Source organism: Trachurus trachurus (assembly GCF_905171665.1).
Source record: "Trachurus trachurus genome assembly, chromosome: 21".
Taxonomy (NCBI): domain Eukaryota; kingdom Metazoa; phylum Chordata; class Actinopteri; order Carangiformes; family Carangidae; genus Trachurus; species Trachurus trachurus.
In genome coordinates, this window is record NC_139899.1 from 18,697,238 (window position 1) to 18,714,405 (window position 17,168).

The window sequence follows — 17,168 nt, forward strand, 5'->3', positions numbered from 1 at the left end:
TAATTAATAATCAGTGACACCTGCACAGACCCGTCGCACCAGACAGGGAAACATGGTTAGAATTTGTGGTTTGTTAACATAGTTACTGAGAGAACAATGTGAGGGCAGAGACTATTTATTGTTTCACTTTGTTGCTTAATTTCCCATGTAAAACTTTCTTTTAACTGTTCAATTGTTCTTAGAGATGAACATTTTCTGCCTGGATAAACTGAGCTGGGCGGTTAGTTACAGTTCCCCTGTTGAATTGTTAGAAGGGTTAGGGAAAATTTGTCTTGATTAACCCAGAACTCATTTTAGTTGTGCACAGTCTGGCTTATAGTCAAGAGCTAAACAGCTTTGTGCAACAGATGAATGAAGACGACATCCTTCTGAGGTCACTGACCTCCATCTCCTCAGGAGCGTTGCTAGGGATAGGAAGATGTGGGCTAAAAACTATAGGAAAACAGAAAGTTTTTGGGATCTTGGGTTATTTTTTTACCCCTTCAAACTCATTTTGAAAGTTCTGTAAAAGGCCAACAACCTTAACTTGCTGCTTGAGCTCCAGAAAATGCTACATAGACAGTTTTTGGTCGAACTAGTGTTGAAAGCTCTGTAAAAACACTGTGTGGGGGTCTGAGCAGTGAAAGCCCTGGAAAAACAGCAGGAAGTTCATGTTTTTTTTCTCAAGTTACTGTTGAAAAACAGAGAGTAGCCTTTGAATTAGTCTTTTAAAAAGCTACATAAGAATCAGAATTGCACCCGTTATAGTGTCAGCTATATCTAGATATATACTGTTCCATCACCATGAAGTCTTTAAAACTAAAACTTATTCATGGAGTAGTCTTTCACATTATTTGGCAGTTATTGTATCATCGGTTGCTAAAGTGGAAAATCACTTTTGAAGATAAAGAGTGAGGAGGCTGATACTCCGCTCCTACATTTATCATAATCACTGCCTTCAGGAGAAACACCATGACTGGAGCCCGCTGGGAAGCTTTGATCCAGCGCTGCTAATCCAGGTCCATGGCAACACTGCAGGAGGAGCTGCAGCGTTCCAGAGAGGGATTTGTCTCTGGGTATGCTAGTGGGCAAACCTGGGCATGTCGCAGGGGAGCGTCCAGGCTCTGGCAAGGACAGTGTTGGGCTGGAAGCGGGGTTGGAGATGCAGAACAATGCTTTTCCATCCCATACAGTCTCAAATGGTGGGCACTCTCTGGCACTGTGGTCAGATGTTGAGTCACAGCTGCAGATGCCTCCATGTGCAGGAAACGCTGGTGCTGCCTGACGGGAGTAGCTCAACAGGAAATTGTGTGTCGCTGGCTCGAACACTTTACTTGTTTTTTATTTGGATTGGTTGAGTTCCAGCTGATATGTGTGCACAATATGATAGGCCATAAAAAAGACACCTGCGTTCTGGTAATTATAACATCTCGATGTTCGAACTGATCCCTGGCAACCTCAGTTGAAAGACTCGTGTCCTGTGTCACTCAGTTCACCCTCACAGGCAGCTTCTCCTCTTTAACTCCTGCTTTACAAATAATAGCCTCGTGCACCCAGATGAAATATTCAAGCTCTCAGCAACCTGAGCCTTGGTGCAGTCCACCTGCCGCTGATGGAGTTTATCTTGAACCTGATCATGAAAGAAACCTGAGAGCAAGTGCCACGCTTTGGATGTAACAGTGTAACAGTCCTTCAATACTGTAGCTTTGCTGACGTGGTGTCATATAACCTCAACACACAGACGGAAATGTACCATGTCTGTGCCCCTGAGCTCTTCATGTTTGATATGCTTACAGATTAGTATTTATTGCTCTTTGACCTTATAACATGATTATTATAGAGTTTCTCTAAGTAAAAGATGTTATCAGTTAACAGAGATGGTTACCATAAGACCCTATTATCACTAATAAACACGTCATGGCTTTTTCCTTTGCAATTTAAGAAAACAATCTTTTTGGCTTTTGGGGCATTAAGCTACTTTTTTATTTTTTTATCCCTTCCCAGTATCTCAGACATGTTTTGTTTAATGTGATAAAACAAACTGGCATTGTGCTGGTTTCACCTGGTCCCTCCTCTTTCCCTCTGGGACAATGAAGCTGAAGTTGAAAATGAGACACTTTCCTGTTTTTGAAATGTATCCAACAGTGTTTTTGATTATCTCATGATTTTGTGTTTTTTAGCCCAGGGAGAAACTACAGCAGCACAAACGTCTTAATGAGCATATAAACACCATCTTAATTTGGTAGAAAATGGAAAATTGGTGAACATCCAAAGAAAACAGTGTGTGATTATGACTGAGTGGGTTACGGGGATGGTGATGAGTACACTGAATGAATATCCACATAGTCCCTTCTTTATTAAACTCTCCCTATGTCTCTGTTCACCCACATACATCTGTCAGCGGCGGTGACACTCCCTCATCAGGAATGACCCGGTGTGTAGACTCACACTGTAAATCTCTGTGACGTCTTAATAACACCTTCATGCTTCTTATGGCTGGCGGAACAAATGCAGAAATATCTCTGCTGGCTCTGCTGCACTCAGAGAGAAACTGCTTTTGTCCTCTGATGAGATTTACCAGCCTACAGAACTATTGTGCTTCTCTCTCTCTCTCAGCCCTGTGGTGGAGTGGAGGTCTGCTTTTGAAAAAACAAAATATGATGACATGATATTCTTTTTCTGTTTCTCTTTCCATTAGAGCACAAAAAAGTGCTGTTTTTCAGAGTATTTGTTGCGCCGCCCTGTCCCATATGCCACCCAGTCCCCTGGGGGCCTCTGCCACACCATGCACCCACTACTGTCACAGCCCTCATGCACTACATGGGTCACATCACACTCTGAAACCCATTTGTGGAGCAGTTGGAGCTGGAAAGCTTACAAGAGAGAGGGAGAGAGAGAAATAGAGGGGGAGAGGGAGAGAGAGAGAGAACACACACACACACACACACACACACACCCCTTCCCTGACACACACTCACACACGCCCCCCTCCCTCCTCCCTCCACGCACAGATGAAAACTCAGGCAGTCTGTGGTGAACTTCTATCTGAGTGACAGGATCTTCTCGGCTGACACTTTGATGGACAGATCAATGTGTGGAATTCATTCCAAGTAGCACACGTGCAGCTATGGGAACTACTTTGCAGCTATGTTAGATAGCACATTATTATTCAGCAATTTGCTTCCTGCTGACATCAAAACGTCCGCGAGTGTTGTGCGATGGAGTCTGGAGCGGGACGAGGCGATGGGATCCACCGTGCGCTCCGGAGACCGAGGTTTGCTCTTTCAAACTTTTCTCTTGCGAGTTCCTCCTTTGATTTGGTTTCATTTTTTTTCATAATAATTTCTTCACGAGTAGTCGTGTTGATTTTTAATTGTTGATATTTTACCGTGCGGTGATTGCAATCGCACGGATTCAGCTTTGGAGTGAGCACATGCTCTTTTTCCTCAATACAATTTTGATAAGCCCGTTACCTGTGGAAATCATGCAACATGTGACATAATCCAGATCTGTATTTGAATGCTCCGCAGCATAGTCTAAAAATAAAATAGGTACTCCGATCTGCCAATATTGATTGGTGATTCTAGTCGATTAAACCAATAATGTTATTTTTCTCGTGTTTGGATTGGTTCGCGCCTCCTCCCCTGAGACCAATCTACCTTTGGGTGAACTTCATGTATATAGGTGGTTGATCAGTTTCTCCAAAACCTGGTAGTGAAATGGACATGCGCCAGGCCTGAGGCGGGATTTCATTGCCAGTAAATTGCATTCTAACTCAGCTTAAAGAATAAACCTTAAACGGATTATACCGACTGAGGAGGAATGTTTCAATATTGCCCCCTGATCTGGTCTTTACATGTGGCAGCGCCCATGGTTTCCCCACTCTAATCTTAAAAGGGAAACAAGAGAGATTGACAGAACAATAAAAAGGTTTAACTCTGTCTTTTTGTTAAAAGTTTAACCGCACAGCACATGCACAACTCAGTTCTGTCTGAGCCCAGAGGCCTGAAGGAAAAGGTTTTGATATTCCTGATTGTTCCATTGAAGAAAAGTTGTAAACTGAAAGTTTAACTACTCACAGGTTTGTCCCGCCCTACATTTAGACAGCCAAGGCCGCAGGTAGCTCAGGTATTACTTGTGGTTACCCTTCAGGACTTAAGAAGAAAGAAGACACTCCTCATGACTATTCTGAACTGTCAAAACATGTCCATAAAACCTCATGCAGCCTGGGGACGGCCCGCTTGCGCTCGTTGCTTACACACTGACCAACATGCTAGATGTCGGCCGACCTTTGCTGACCTCTGCAGGGTGGCGGGTTTTTCTCCCAAGCTGAAATCTACCGAGGCAGGACTTTTGAAAAACTGGAGGAAATGCCTCTCTCTGCCGGCTTTTCCTGCGGGAAGCTACAGAGCTGTGATCTATAATTGGAAAATGACGAAAGGACATGGACAGGAACTCCAGACACTTCCCAGAAATGTTGCCTGGAGGGCTTCATTGTTCTGTTAACACCATTAATCTGTGGAAATAGGTCACTTTGGATTTCACTTAAAGCAGAAGTAAGCGGAATATTTGTGTTAATATAAGTCTTAAATAGTTATATCTTCCGACAGCAATCACTTATATAGAGTGTTTGGTCTGAAACACGGGTCTGTCAGTCACTCTGCTCTGCTGTAAGCTGAGGAGAAAACTTTCCTTGTATCCTACAACCTTTATCCAATGAGGAGAGAGAACGGCATGAAGGGGCGGTCCTCTCTGTGTGTGCAGCCAAGGGATGCGCGTGAATGTGGTGACGTAGGGACGAGGGCGGGGACTGCTAACTCCATCGGCTGACAAGAAGTTAGCCAAAACGACCGGATTGCTTACTTCTGCTTTAATCAGTTAGACCTACAGGACGTTTCATGTCACTTTTGAGAGGGATTTCTATTGCGTATTTCCTCCTCTGATCACAGTTATTCCGCAATTGTTTTTTTGATGGATCCCATAATGAACCCCTCAGGTTGTCTTAGTCATTTTACAGACAATGATGAGACATGATATCAAATAAACACTCAGCTGTCTGCCAATTTGTATCAATAAAAGTGATCTGCTGTTGACACAACAACATGTTTCTGAGTCATTGCAGCGTTTAGTCTGATCAGACTCTTCGGTCTGTACTAGTTACAGCTCACAGTATCAGGTGATACCATGCCGCATAATTAAATCTGCAACATGTCGGTGCAGCGTGGTTATCCTCATAAAAATACCTGTGGCAACAGTGACAAACAGTAGCGTGATGATACTTCCCAAACTTTACATCTTCAGTCACCGATGCCTTAAATATCCCTGGTTGATTGCAGATCGCATGGTCTTCTGTGAAACTATCAATTATAGCCCCGGTATATTTCAATTTGAGAGTTTTTTGTATTTATTTTTTACTGTAGTCTCACTCCATCTTGTGCACAGATGTGTGTCACAGCAAAGTGTTGGCTGGGTCACCTCTGTGATGATGACGCGTGATACTGTGGAAACTGATGACAAACAGAAACACACCAGTTTTCTGTCACACAGACCAGGTCCATGCTTGTTTCGTGTTGGGAAATGATTAACTTTGTTACTACGCTTTCATTCTTTATTTCAATCTTATTGTCTGTTAGGTTTATTTATGCCAACTCTGATCTTTTTCCTTGTTGGCTTAATAAAGTCTAAAGTGGCTACTGTATGTGCCCTCCCAGGAGTTTCTGTGAGAGCACCACACTGTGGTGGCTACGAGTCTTACAGAAGCTCACTGAATCACAAACCTGGAAATAGAAGCAGGGCTTACAGTAAAATGTGTGTTCCTGATCCCCAGTGCTTTCTGTTTTGCACTTCAGTGGGTGCTACTATATTTATAGACTGGTGCAGTGAAAGTGTTACAACTCAACAAGGGAGAAAGGATGTTATAGGTTTATACTCTCAACTGTATTTACAAAGAATTATGCATTTCATTTTCATAGGTCATCACACCCATCATATCTTTTTTTTGTCATTGTTGTCCACAGGATGTGTGTGTAAAAGTGGACGGACTGGGGCCAATCATGGAGCCTGAGCTGAACTGCAGCTCCCACTGTGATTCCCCACTTTGCTTCATCCACTCAGGGGTCGACAGGCAGGAAGGCCTCGGCATTCTGCAGAGGCTATGCTGCCTCAGCACGGTAATCTCTCTCCCTCTGTTCCCTGTGCACATGCAACTTAACGTGTTTTGAGTGGTGAATTTCAGCAATTCCTCTTTAATAACACCTAAAGCACCCCATAAAAATGAAAAGCAACATAAGAAACATGCTGGAAGTGATAACCCACCTGTCGAACGGCAGGCATCCGGAAGGACGGGTGAAGCTATGTTTAGTATCGTCGCGGTCACCGGTGCCTTTAAGAGAAGGGTGAGTAGGGATCAGCAACATGATGCCAGGCCAGCACTAGACAGTGTAATGTGACTTTCCAAATAGAAACTAAAGTGGCCGAGACACAGTGTCAGGCAACACAAACACTTTGCTCTCCGTGTTGCACCACATAGAAAAGAGGTGAGTTATCTCTTTGATTTCCTTCATGCTTTGTGATGTTAATTTATGCATGCATCAGTCTCACAGTGTAGATATCATCTTCACCCAAAGGGAGGGGAACAGCGAGCTGTGCTGTGTTTGCTTTGTTATGTTAATGGATTAAGTGACAAGATAGCATTTCAGTGCCCTGTTATATTTCATTTTAATGTCCAAATAATCCGTCGTTATTATTGTGTGTTTAACTCGGCTGACATGAGAACTGTCAGATAGAAAGAGAAGTCCTTTGATGCAGTGTAACACTATACGTTTGTTACTATTCGTGGACGCAGACAGCTCACCAGGCGCAACTGTTTCTAGCACTAATAGTACAGAGGAAAGAAAAAAAATGCACGGGGGGAGGAACTGAGCCAACTTATTCCCTAAAATCGCACCTGCTTTGCTTTTCTTTCTGGATGTGTTCCCAGATATGGCTACAGCTGGCGGTGTGCTGTCTAAGGAGCAGCTCCTTTGCCCCATCTGTCTGGATTTGCTCAACTTGCCTGTCTCAACTCCTTGTGGGCACAACTTCTGCAGGGACTGCATACAGGGATACTGGCAGAGCGCTGGTCTGTCGCAGTGTCCCATGTGCAAGCAGAGGTTCTACAGGAGGCCCGAGCTCAAAGTTAACACTTTCATTTCAGAGGTGGCCTCTCAGTTCAAGAAGCTGCTGGAGAAGGAAGACAGAATCACAGACGTCAGTGCTGCGGACCATTATTCAGGTCACGAGGGAGAAGTTTCATGCGATGTGTGCGTTGGAAAAAGAGTCAAGGCTCTTAAATCCTGCTTGGACTGTTTGGCCTCCTTCTGTCAGACTCACCTGGAGCCACATCAGGTCCTAGACACCTTCAAGAAACACCGCCTGATCGATCCCACGATGAACATGCAGGACAGAGTGTGTAAGAAGCACGAGAAACTCCTAGACCTGTTCTGTGACACTGACCAGACATTCCTGTGCCAGAGCTGCATCCAGAGAGACCACACGGCTCATCGCACCGTTCCCATAGAGGACAAGAGCAGAGACAGGAGAGCTGAGATTGGAAGGATAAACGAAGAGGTGGAAAAAATGATTCAGGGTCGACTGCAGAAGATCACAGAAATCAATCAAACTGTAGAGCTGAGCAGAGGGAACACGGAAAGAGAGATGGAGGAGAGTTCGCTTGTCTTCACCAAACTGCTCCACATCATCCAGAGAGGCCAAGCCGAGGTGGCGGAGGCGATCGGAACGAGGCAGAGGCAGGTGGAGAGCAGGGCGGGTAGACTCATCCTGGAGCTGGAACAGGAGATGGAGGAGCTGAGGCAGAGGAGCACAGCACTGGAGCAGCTCTCACGCACTGACGACGACCTTTACCTTCTCCAGAACTTCAACGCTTTCTCCACGCTGCCAGCCACCAAGGACTGGTCGGACACTCATCTGGAAAGCGCCGTGTATGTGGGCACGGTGAGGAGAGCTGTCAGGAGAGCGCTGTGTCAGCTGGAGGAGATCGTAAAGGCCGAGACGACGAGGCTGTGTGAGAGCGAACTGCAGAGAGCTCAGCTGTGTGCGGTGGAAATAACTCTGGACCCTGATACGGCTCATCCCAAACTGGTGCTGTCTGAAAACAGGAAGCAGGTCCATCACAGTGACGTCGCCCAGAACCTCCCAAACAGCCTAAAGAGATTTTACCCCGGCGTTAGCATTTTGGGAAAAGAGGGTTTCTCCTCCGGCAGGTTCTACTACGAGGTCCAGGTGGAAGGGAAGACGGAGTGGGACATTGGAGTCGGGCTTGAGTCCGTCAACAGAAAAGGAGGCAACGTGCTAAACCCTGAAACCGGCTACTGGACCCTGGGGATGAGAAAGAACAAAAGCTACTGGGCGCTCAGCACCACTCCTGTATGTGTTCCCCTGGTGGAGAAGCCACAGAGAGTCGGGGTGTACATGGATCTAGAGTGGGGGCAGGTTTCTTTTTACAACGTGGACTCTGCCTCTCATATTTACTCATTCACTGGATACGCATTTGATGAAAAGCTCTTCCCCTACTTTAACCCTCGGCGTAATCACGGCGGCACCAACTCTACACCTCTGATCATCTCACCTGTCAAGGCTTGAACGCTCTCCAATTAGAGAGACTCCAGCATGATGTTTGTTGCTGTTTGACTTAATAAAGTTTTGTTTACTCAGATGCATCTTGTGTAGTTTTTTCTTTTATTTTCCTTTAGTTTAGACTAGAGCATTGGTTCTTTTTTTTTCAGAGAATTTTTATTATTATTATTATTGGTTTTTTTCTGCTTTTGTTCTTTTTGAGAATTTTACCACTTTTTTTGTATTAAATCTTTAACTTTTAATTTTTTTAACCACTTCTTCCTACAAATGTTTTAATGTTTTTGGAGAAATTGTACCACTTTTTTCCAGAAATTTCTCTATAAAACTTCCAAAAATTCACACCATTGGCCCTAATTTGAATGTACAAAAAAAGTAACATTATTCAGTCTCAGAACAAATATTTGTGTATTTCTGGTGTTTGCTTGAAAATTTTGTCCAATGGGGGTCCGTGGTCTAATTTGTGTCAATTTAGGGGTCCTTGATGTAAAAAATGTTCAGAACCACTGGACTAGAGGACGTACACACAATAATCCAACAATGTAGGTGTGGATCTGCATGGCTTCAAATGTGATTTTAAAGGGTATGCATGCGCATGTGCATGTGTGTGTGTGCAGATGGCAGTGGAGCTCCCGAGGCGGCCCCTCTCCCTGGTGCTGAGTGCTGTGGTGTGGACGCTGCTTTCCTGTGGCATCCTGCTGGCGTTCTGCTTCCTCCTCTTCACCCTGCGCTTCAAAAACAACAGGTATTGTGCAAGATAAAATACACGCTGTGTGTGTAAACACAAAGATGCATTTACTGAACCGATGCACCTGTTCTCTCCTCAGAATAGTGAAGATGTCGAGTCCAAATCTGAACGTCCTGACTCTCCTCGGAAGCCTCCTCACTTATTGCAGCGGCTTCTTATTTGCCGTTGATGAAGGAACACACTCACAAGCTGGGCCGTCCACTGCTGTGCTACAGGTAAGAGCCTGCTTCACTATCGGTGCTCCATCATATCCTTGGATAAATCATTGTTGGATAATCATCATCATGCAGTGTTTTCTCTCACAGGCTCGAATGTGGACCCTTTGTATCGGCAGTACGCTGGTGTTTGGCCCGATTTTGGGGAAGACATGGCGACTGTACAGAGTGTTCACCCAACGAGTTCCTGACAAGAGAGTGGTAGGCAAAGTCCAGGACCTTGTACCATGTGTAGTTTTGTTCTCCCTGTCACTTCAGGGTGCTCTAATTGGAATAATAATTATATTAGACAACGTATTATTATTTTTTATCAGTTAAATTGTTATTTCACCCCTTTTAGAAGGTATTTTGATGTGTTTGATAGTGGCTATTACTGTCTAGAAGCAATATGGTCAAAACTGCTGTATACATGTAGATGAAATGAGCTTGTTTTTGATGCGATCTGTGACTCTTTGACTCAGATCATCCGAGACATCCAGCTGATGGGCATGGTGGCTTTGTTGATCCTGGTGGACATGCTGCTTCTCACCACCTGGAACCTCACAGACCCCGTCAGGTGTTCACGATCTGTCAGAGCTGTTGTCAAGGTGAGACTTTAATGGTGACTTTTTGAAGCTGTGAAGTGCCGATTATAACATATAAAGATAATCGCTGACTGCTTTATTGCTCATTGTTAGCAAATTATACTATCACTTGATTAGTATGAAATTGCAGGTTTCCTCCACCTTAATGTTAATTATTTTATACACATATTGGTGACATTGTGAAATATTTTCACATATGATCTCAATAACTATGTGTTTTTTCTGATGTAGGTGGTGGACAGAGACATTTCCTACTCTTTGTCTCGGTTGGACTCGTGTTCTTCACTTTACCCAGATCTGTGGGCTATCATTATTGCTGTCCAGAAGGTAAGTAGGCTATTCTCATTTCTAAAGTCAGGTTACACAGCATTTAATAATCAATTCATGCAGTATTACTGACTCAAAGTCACAGGTTTCTCCATATTACTCATGTACTTAGATATTGTTGAATGACCTCATCAGGATTAGTCAATATGTGCGACATGAAGAGCAACACCAACACGTAGACTCAAATCTCTGGCATCACATGACACTAATGTCTGAAAGGAAAATGGATGAAGTGTATGTTTTTGAACCACTGTAATTGTTTAAGGCCTTACATATTGAGGGAACTTTTTTTTAAAGAAACAGTAAAGGAAAGAATTGAATTCATTAAATCAACTGGGAGAATACAAACGAATGTATTTCAACGTGTCCCTTTGTGCTTTGTCTTCCCTCTGTCCCTGTGTCTCTCTGAAGGGCTCTCTTCTCCTCTACGGCACCTACCTGGCTGGGTTGACCAGCAACGTCAGCCACCCTCCAGTCAACCAGTCTCCCACCATCATAACAGCCGTTACTTTGGTCACCCTCTCCTCTGCTGTGGTCGTCCCTGTGTCCATGTTCCTGCCGGCCTGGCCCAACCTGTTCTACAGCACCGTGGCAGGAGCCATCTTTGTCTGCACACTGGCTACTAACTGTATGCTGTTTGTGCCTCAGGTTAGCAGGAAATATCAGAGGATACACATGTAAGATGCATGAATCTTACATAAAAAAACAACAACATTTATTTATTTATGCAGTGCAAAAAAAAAGTATCTCTAGTCTTAGACATTCACACATACACATCTGATATTTCCTTGTTTCTGACTGACGCAGCGTTGCTCAAGCACAAACCACTAAAGAGGATTTTTTGTTCATGCAGAACTGACAGTCAATCATACGACACTATCGGGAAAGCAGCAGTAAACATAGACAGCCAATCAGACAGGCAGTGACTTTAGATAGACAGACATATGACAAACAGATGAGTGATACATACGTGGATGACTTTCTGTTTCTGTTTTGACAAAACTATTGAATTCCATGAGAAACTTTGATTCCCACACCTTTCCTTTTCCGTGTGTGTGAGTTTACGGTGTCTGTCAGTGGAGTGTGACTCACACACACGGTGTTTATGAGTCAAAATTACGTAGGCTGCTGCGAACAGGTTTATGACTCCAAGTGTCTGGCACTGGGTTTAGGTTATGATAAAAGAATGCAGCTCCAGTGGAAATAAAGAGGATATCTGCGCCGTTAATAACATGGTCAAACACACCTGGTCAAAGTGTCCCCTGTCAAATCATCCTGGTTATTATGCTGATAATTTATGTATTGTAGCTGACGGTTGGTGTAACGGCTGTAACTCCTTCTGTGCCGTGCAGCTGACCCAGTGGCGGCAATTTGAAGAGGATCAGAACAACCCGGGTCAGATGGCCAAGTACTTCAGCAGCCCCAGTAAGAGCCAGGCGTCTGTTTACAGTCAGGACGAGATATTCTACCTGCTGGGGGAGAACAACTCCATGAAAAAACTCCTCACTGAGGTAGGCTACTGCATCTCTGTAACAACGCTATCTGTCATTTGATAACAAAGTCTAATAGGGCATTAGGTAGAATTTGTGTGAGCGTCTCTGATGAGCCTGTGTAGAATTATCTGATGATGCAACTGCAGATTTTCTTTAGTTACTCTTATCTGTAACATTATTCCTGGTGGCTCCTGGAGCAGAGTTATAAATAATGAATGTCCTTTTAGCCATAGTTGTGGGGTGGTCAGTGGCAAAGTGGATGTTAATGTGTTGGCCACTTGTTAAATTTTTGTCCTGACTGACTGAAATATCTCATCTCACCAATCACTATGATTTTTCTTTCTCTTTTTTTTTATGTTTTGGGGATGGAAAAATCCCATAGACTTTGATGATCCCCCCGACTTTTCCTCTAGTGCCACCTGTGGGTCAACATTTGAATTTTTCCAAAACCTATGAACAAATCATCATCAGTATCAACAACAGCTGTTCTTTGTGCCGGTGTTAGCATGCTAACATGCTAGATCAAGATGCTGAACATGATCAATATGAGACCTCTCTAACATCAAAACATTAGCATTGTCAGTGTTATTTATGACAATGTTAGAGTTAGAGTTTAGTTCAAAGAGAGATGTGCCTAAACACAACCTCACAGAGCTCTAAGTCTTTTACTTTTACTTTCCGTTGTCTGCCAACATTGATTTTCACCCAATACAAAACCTTCATCTTTTTTAGCATAGGCATTAAACTGACTATTGTTGATCATTCATTTAGACACAAAGTCATTTTTAAGGACAACAGAGGAAAATGGTCAAAAACAGTCAAAACTTTACTTTGCCATTTATCTAACTTTAAACCCTCCACAGCCGTGACATTTTGGAAACTTTGTTCACAGGAACATTCTTCTATCAGCATTTTCCCTCTCTCATCTCAAAATACTATTTTTGTGTTTGTCATTGCAATTTGCAGAAAAATGCTGTGATTGACAGTCTGCAGGAGCAGGTGAACAACGCCAAGGATAAACTTCTGCGACTCATGTCGGCCAGCCAGCCCTGTGGGGACCAGGACATGGATTCCTCCGCCACCAACCTCAACTCCTCCTCCACTCAGACCACAGAGCTTCAGTCGGATGGCCCCTCTTCCTCTTCTCTACCTCAGAGAGACACTAAAGCTCAACTCTCACCCCTCCACCTCACTGCTGCTGCCTTTACACCGTCTTCAGAGCTTCCCACTGCTCCGAACGCCTCAAACCGTGTTACTGCTTCCTCCCCTCTCCTGGATGATGTGGTTAAAAATCTAAAGTATGCAGACACAGCCGAGTCCAGGACCACGGAGGATCTCAAACAGCCTCTTCCGTCCACTGGGTTCCTCAGGACACCAGAGGAGACTGTTGACTTTGTCACTTCCCTACAATGCCATAGAGGGTTGAAACCCTTTCAGGTTGACGCCTTGGGCAGTGACGGCGGCCTAACGTCTCCTCTGGGAGGAAATGCCAGGCCGACTGGTTTTGTCAGCAGTGAGCAGCTGCAGGAGATCCTCCAGGAGCTGAGCTTGGACGCAGTCATGGAAGGAGCACTTCGATCTCCTGGTCAAATAGCCAGGACGTCCTCTCAGTTAAAATGTACAGAAGCGTCTTTGCTGTCCCCTATCTCCCTACGGATGCCACACTCCCCCTACCCTCCCGTTGTCTTCCGTTACCCCAGCATCTCCCCCTACGCGATGAGGAAACGGCGCCCGCCCTTCAACTCAGCTAGAAGAGGTTTGACTCCCTGCGACTACAAGGCTTGTGGGAAGATAAGGGAAAACTGTCTGCAACAAACTGACAATCCGCACGATAGGGTGACGGTGGATGGCAGCCTCCTCCAGGTTAACAACGGTGACCTCGAGCCAGAAGAAGAAGAGGAGGTGGAGGAGGAGGAAGCAGAAAGGCAGGGAGTGATAGGAAAACGCCGGAGGTGTGTTTCAAGGTCCCACAGATGTTCGGCGTTGCACCGCGAGGAACAGGATCGCACAGCTCAACCCGACCTAGAGGCAGGTGGTGATAAAGAGCGACGCCACAGACACTTCAGAGACTCCTGTGGCTACTGGGACTCAGACTCCAGCAGCTCGACAGACTACTGTTACTACCACCGTCCATACTGTGACTCCTGCCTGCAGCGGGGCTCGCTCCTGTCCTCCACCTCCTCCTCCTCCTCAGACTCCTCCGACAGCGAGTACGAAGGCTACGCTGGCCTCTACCGCCCCCCACGCCCCGTGGTATTCAAAGACGACCTCAAACCCACCTTTGTATGAACACAAAGTTACTGCACTTTACAGGTTCATCCATCTTCACCACTTGAATTCATATCTTAATATTAGCTTTGCCTATAGACGAATTTCAGTGTGCATGGAGCTAATGTGCATCTGTTATGGGAGATACTTTGACTGTAGCTTTCAATAAGGATGTGTTGTGCATTCGATATGAAGAGAGGGCTGATATCCTTGAATCTTGCATTGTCGGACGGAGGCTATTAGATTTGTGAGATCTTTCAAAGCTCAAAAGCACACAATGCTGTTTACTTTTTATTATTACTTATGGCCTTATTTGTACATTTCTACTGTCAGATGAAAACCCCCTTACATTCCAAACACGTCTGAGTCTGACATTTAGTGTAAAAAAAACAAAACAAAAAAGCCCAGAAAGCAAAATTAAAAGGTTTTTCACATGAACAGTTGAAATTTGCACTATACTATGCAGACGCTATATTTATTTTGATATTTATTAGTAGATGTTTTGGTAGATTGGACTCATTTTTGTCTCCTTTTTACTGCTGTCTATTGTACTATTGTCATATACGCTACTTAAAATGTTGCTACGCCATCTTATTGCATTGTCTGCATTTTGTTGTTTGAGTTTTGTTATAATTTTCAAATGACCTCCTATATTGTGGACAAACAACACTCTGTATTTGCCATTACATGCCTCCCATCTCGAGCTGGTTAATGAAACACCACGCCCACTGGTGGAAACAGATCACTGCTCTGACTTTCATTCACTTAATTGTTTTCTCAGTATTTTTTGTGCTTATTCATTCAGAGCATTTAATACGTGAAGGTCACAGTTATCAGAAGTATATGTCTTGCGTGTGTGTGTGTGTGTGTGTGTGTGAGAGAGAGAGAGAGAGAGAGAGAGAGAGAATGAGATAATATTGTGCTGATCTTTGATTTTTGAGTCATTTTTTCTTATAAGTCTTATTTTTCAAAAGAGAAAAAAAACTCTACACCACTTCATTTTGCATCTTCTCTGGTTTTCCACCACATATATAAAGGGGGCCACCTCAGCACCAACAGCCAAACAACAACCGTATAAAACAGCTTGATGCAGGCCTGGATTAGCCTGTAAGGGCCTCATGGGGGGTTAGAAAGGAATAGGAAACAGGAATAATCCCCTGCCCCAGGTTTGCTATGCGTCAGTTTGTACTAAATTTACAGTATGTCAGCATAATATCAATGGAAATATTAAAAGCAGGTTTTGCCACTCTCCTTTTACAAGACAGGACCTCATGTTTGGCTCATGTTTAAGTGGTGGTGCATATAGTAATACCATACAAATTTGTAATTGACCAAATTACCTCAGAGTCATTGCCCCACAGACAGTCTGAGATTTAATTGTTGCTAAATGCAATAATAAACTTGACCTTTGTTTACCTGTATTACATCACAGGATTATAATATTTCCCATGCATGTTATGTGACTTTAATCAAGACCAGAAACACTTCCTTAAGACAGATGCAGGAGCTTTTTTGTGATATCTCTGTAACACAGACAAAAACAGAACAGTGCCCCCACCACTGTATTATTTTAAATTTCTCTTTCCCGACTTGCTGTTCTCCTTCTCATCCCCTCCCACTATCTCCTCTCAGTATTTTTTTTTCTCTTCTTCTAATGGGAAAATGTGTGTTTGCCGGGGGAGGTGTTGCTATGAAGGGAAAACAGCGTGTTGCGTTACTTCTGCTCAGCTGCCTGTGTTTTTTTGAGACGCGGCTGCTCTCTGTTCTGCATTGAAGGGCAGTCTGGGAGAAATTCCCTTTGATATTGAGCATAACAGATTATAAATAAACCACACAAAAGACAGACTACCAGCATCATTCTGCAGAAGGAGAGACTTTCCTGCCAAGATGAGATGACTGAGATTAAGATGAGGAGACCTGGCATATTGCTAAATTGTTGAATAAAGTAGATGTGGATAACACATATTTATACTTAAAATAACACAATAGTTCATAGTTATCAACCATATGAAAAATAGATAGAGATTAGTTTAAATAGACATCACTTGACCTCACTCTGATTACATGTTATAGGTAGTCAGAAAAGCATTAAGTAGCTATTTCTAATAAGTTGTAACTAAAGGTTTTATTAATATTAATAAGTAATCTATTAGTGCTTTATTATTAAGTATAAAGCAATTAAGAATTCCTTCTTTTTTTGAGGGGGGGGGGGGGGGGGGGGTCCAAATTGACAAAAAAAGGGGGAAAAAAAGGAATGGCTGGTATCAGAGGTTTTATTTGTCATTTGTACACACACAGACACAATGGGTAAAATATAAAAATGTATAAATACAGCCTATGCATTAATATTCACTAATTTTGTGAAAAGGCCATAGATCATTTGGAAGAAAAATTATTAGTATTACTCATATTTCATAACTTGAGGACACAAACATTGATCTTAATAATTTTCATTCATTTTTGTTTAGTATTAATTCAGGTTCAGGGTTGAAGGTAGCTTAATAAATTAATAAATAGCTTCACAAAAAAACAAATGAATTGTCAAGTTAAACAACGTGAAATCTGATCATTAAGGAATTAATTACCTGTGAAATGATCTATAAAGGTTTGTTTTAATGGGGATAAGCCACTCACATACATAATTATGATTTATTGTTAATTAAAAAATAGTCGAGGAGAGACAGAGAGGGTTAGCTTTTGTAACTAACATAGCAACAGTGCTGCATGACCACCGGTGCTCTGTGACAGCTGGGTCCATTTGAACTGACAGTCTGGTTTCGCGACGCCATTGGTCGCCGAGGTCATCAATCATGGCAGCAGACCCACCCATTGTCCCTGTCGCGGCACGGGGAAAATCCTTTGAAGTCACGAGGGCGGTGCCAAGCAAATTATGCCATGTGGTGCTCGAGAGCGACGCTCTCAT

The 17,168-nt window shown here is 43.5% G+C and overlaps 1 protein-coding gene across 1 annotated transcript; it reads left to right on the forward strand.

Annotated features, from left to right (window-relative positions):
* Positions 1–6,410: 6,410 nt before the first annotated feature.
* On the forward strand, positions 6,411–14,703 carry gpr156 (G protein-coupled receptor 156). The gene is made up of 10 exons (XM_083997350.1): positions 6,411–6,515; positions 6,959–8,041; positions 9,235–9,355; positions 9,438–9,573; positions 9,664–9,774; positions 10,035–10,160; positions 10,389–10,484; positions 10,896–11,132; positions 11,837–11,995; positions 12,944–14,703. Exons 2-10 carry the CDS (start codon positions 6,961–6,963, stop codon positions 14,264–14,266), a joined length of 3,390 nt encoding a protein of 1,129 aa, XP_083853476.1. The 5' UTR covers positions 6,411–6,515; positions 6,959–6,960; the 3' UTR covers positions 14,267–14,703.
* Positions 14,704–17,168: the final 2,465 nt, after the last annotated feature.

Excerpts from the sequence above, each read along its gene's own strand:
- gpr156 (XM_083997350.1), top strand. The coding sequence starts at position 6,961 with ATGGCTACAGCTGGCGGTGTGCTGTCTAAGGAGCAGCTCCTTTGCCCC. Across the intron at positions 8,042-9,234 it reads GGCCGAGACGACGAGGCTGT|TGGAGCTCCCGAGGCGGCCC; the intron begins GTGAGAGCGAAC and ends TGCAGATGGCAG. Across the intron at positions 11,996-12,943 it reads TGAAAAAACTCCTCACTGAG|AAAAATGCTGTGATTGACAG; the intron begins GTAGGCTACTGC and ends TGCAATTTGCAG.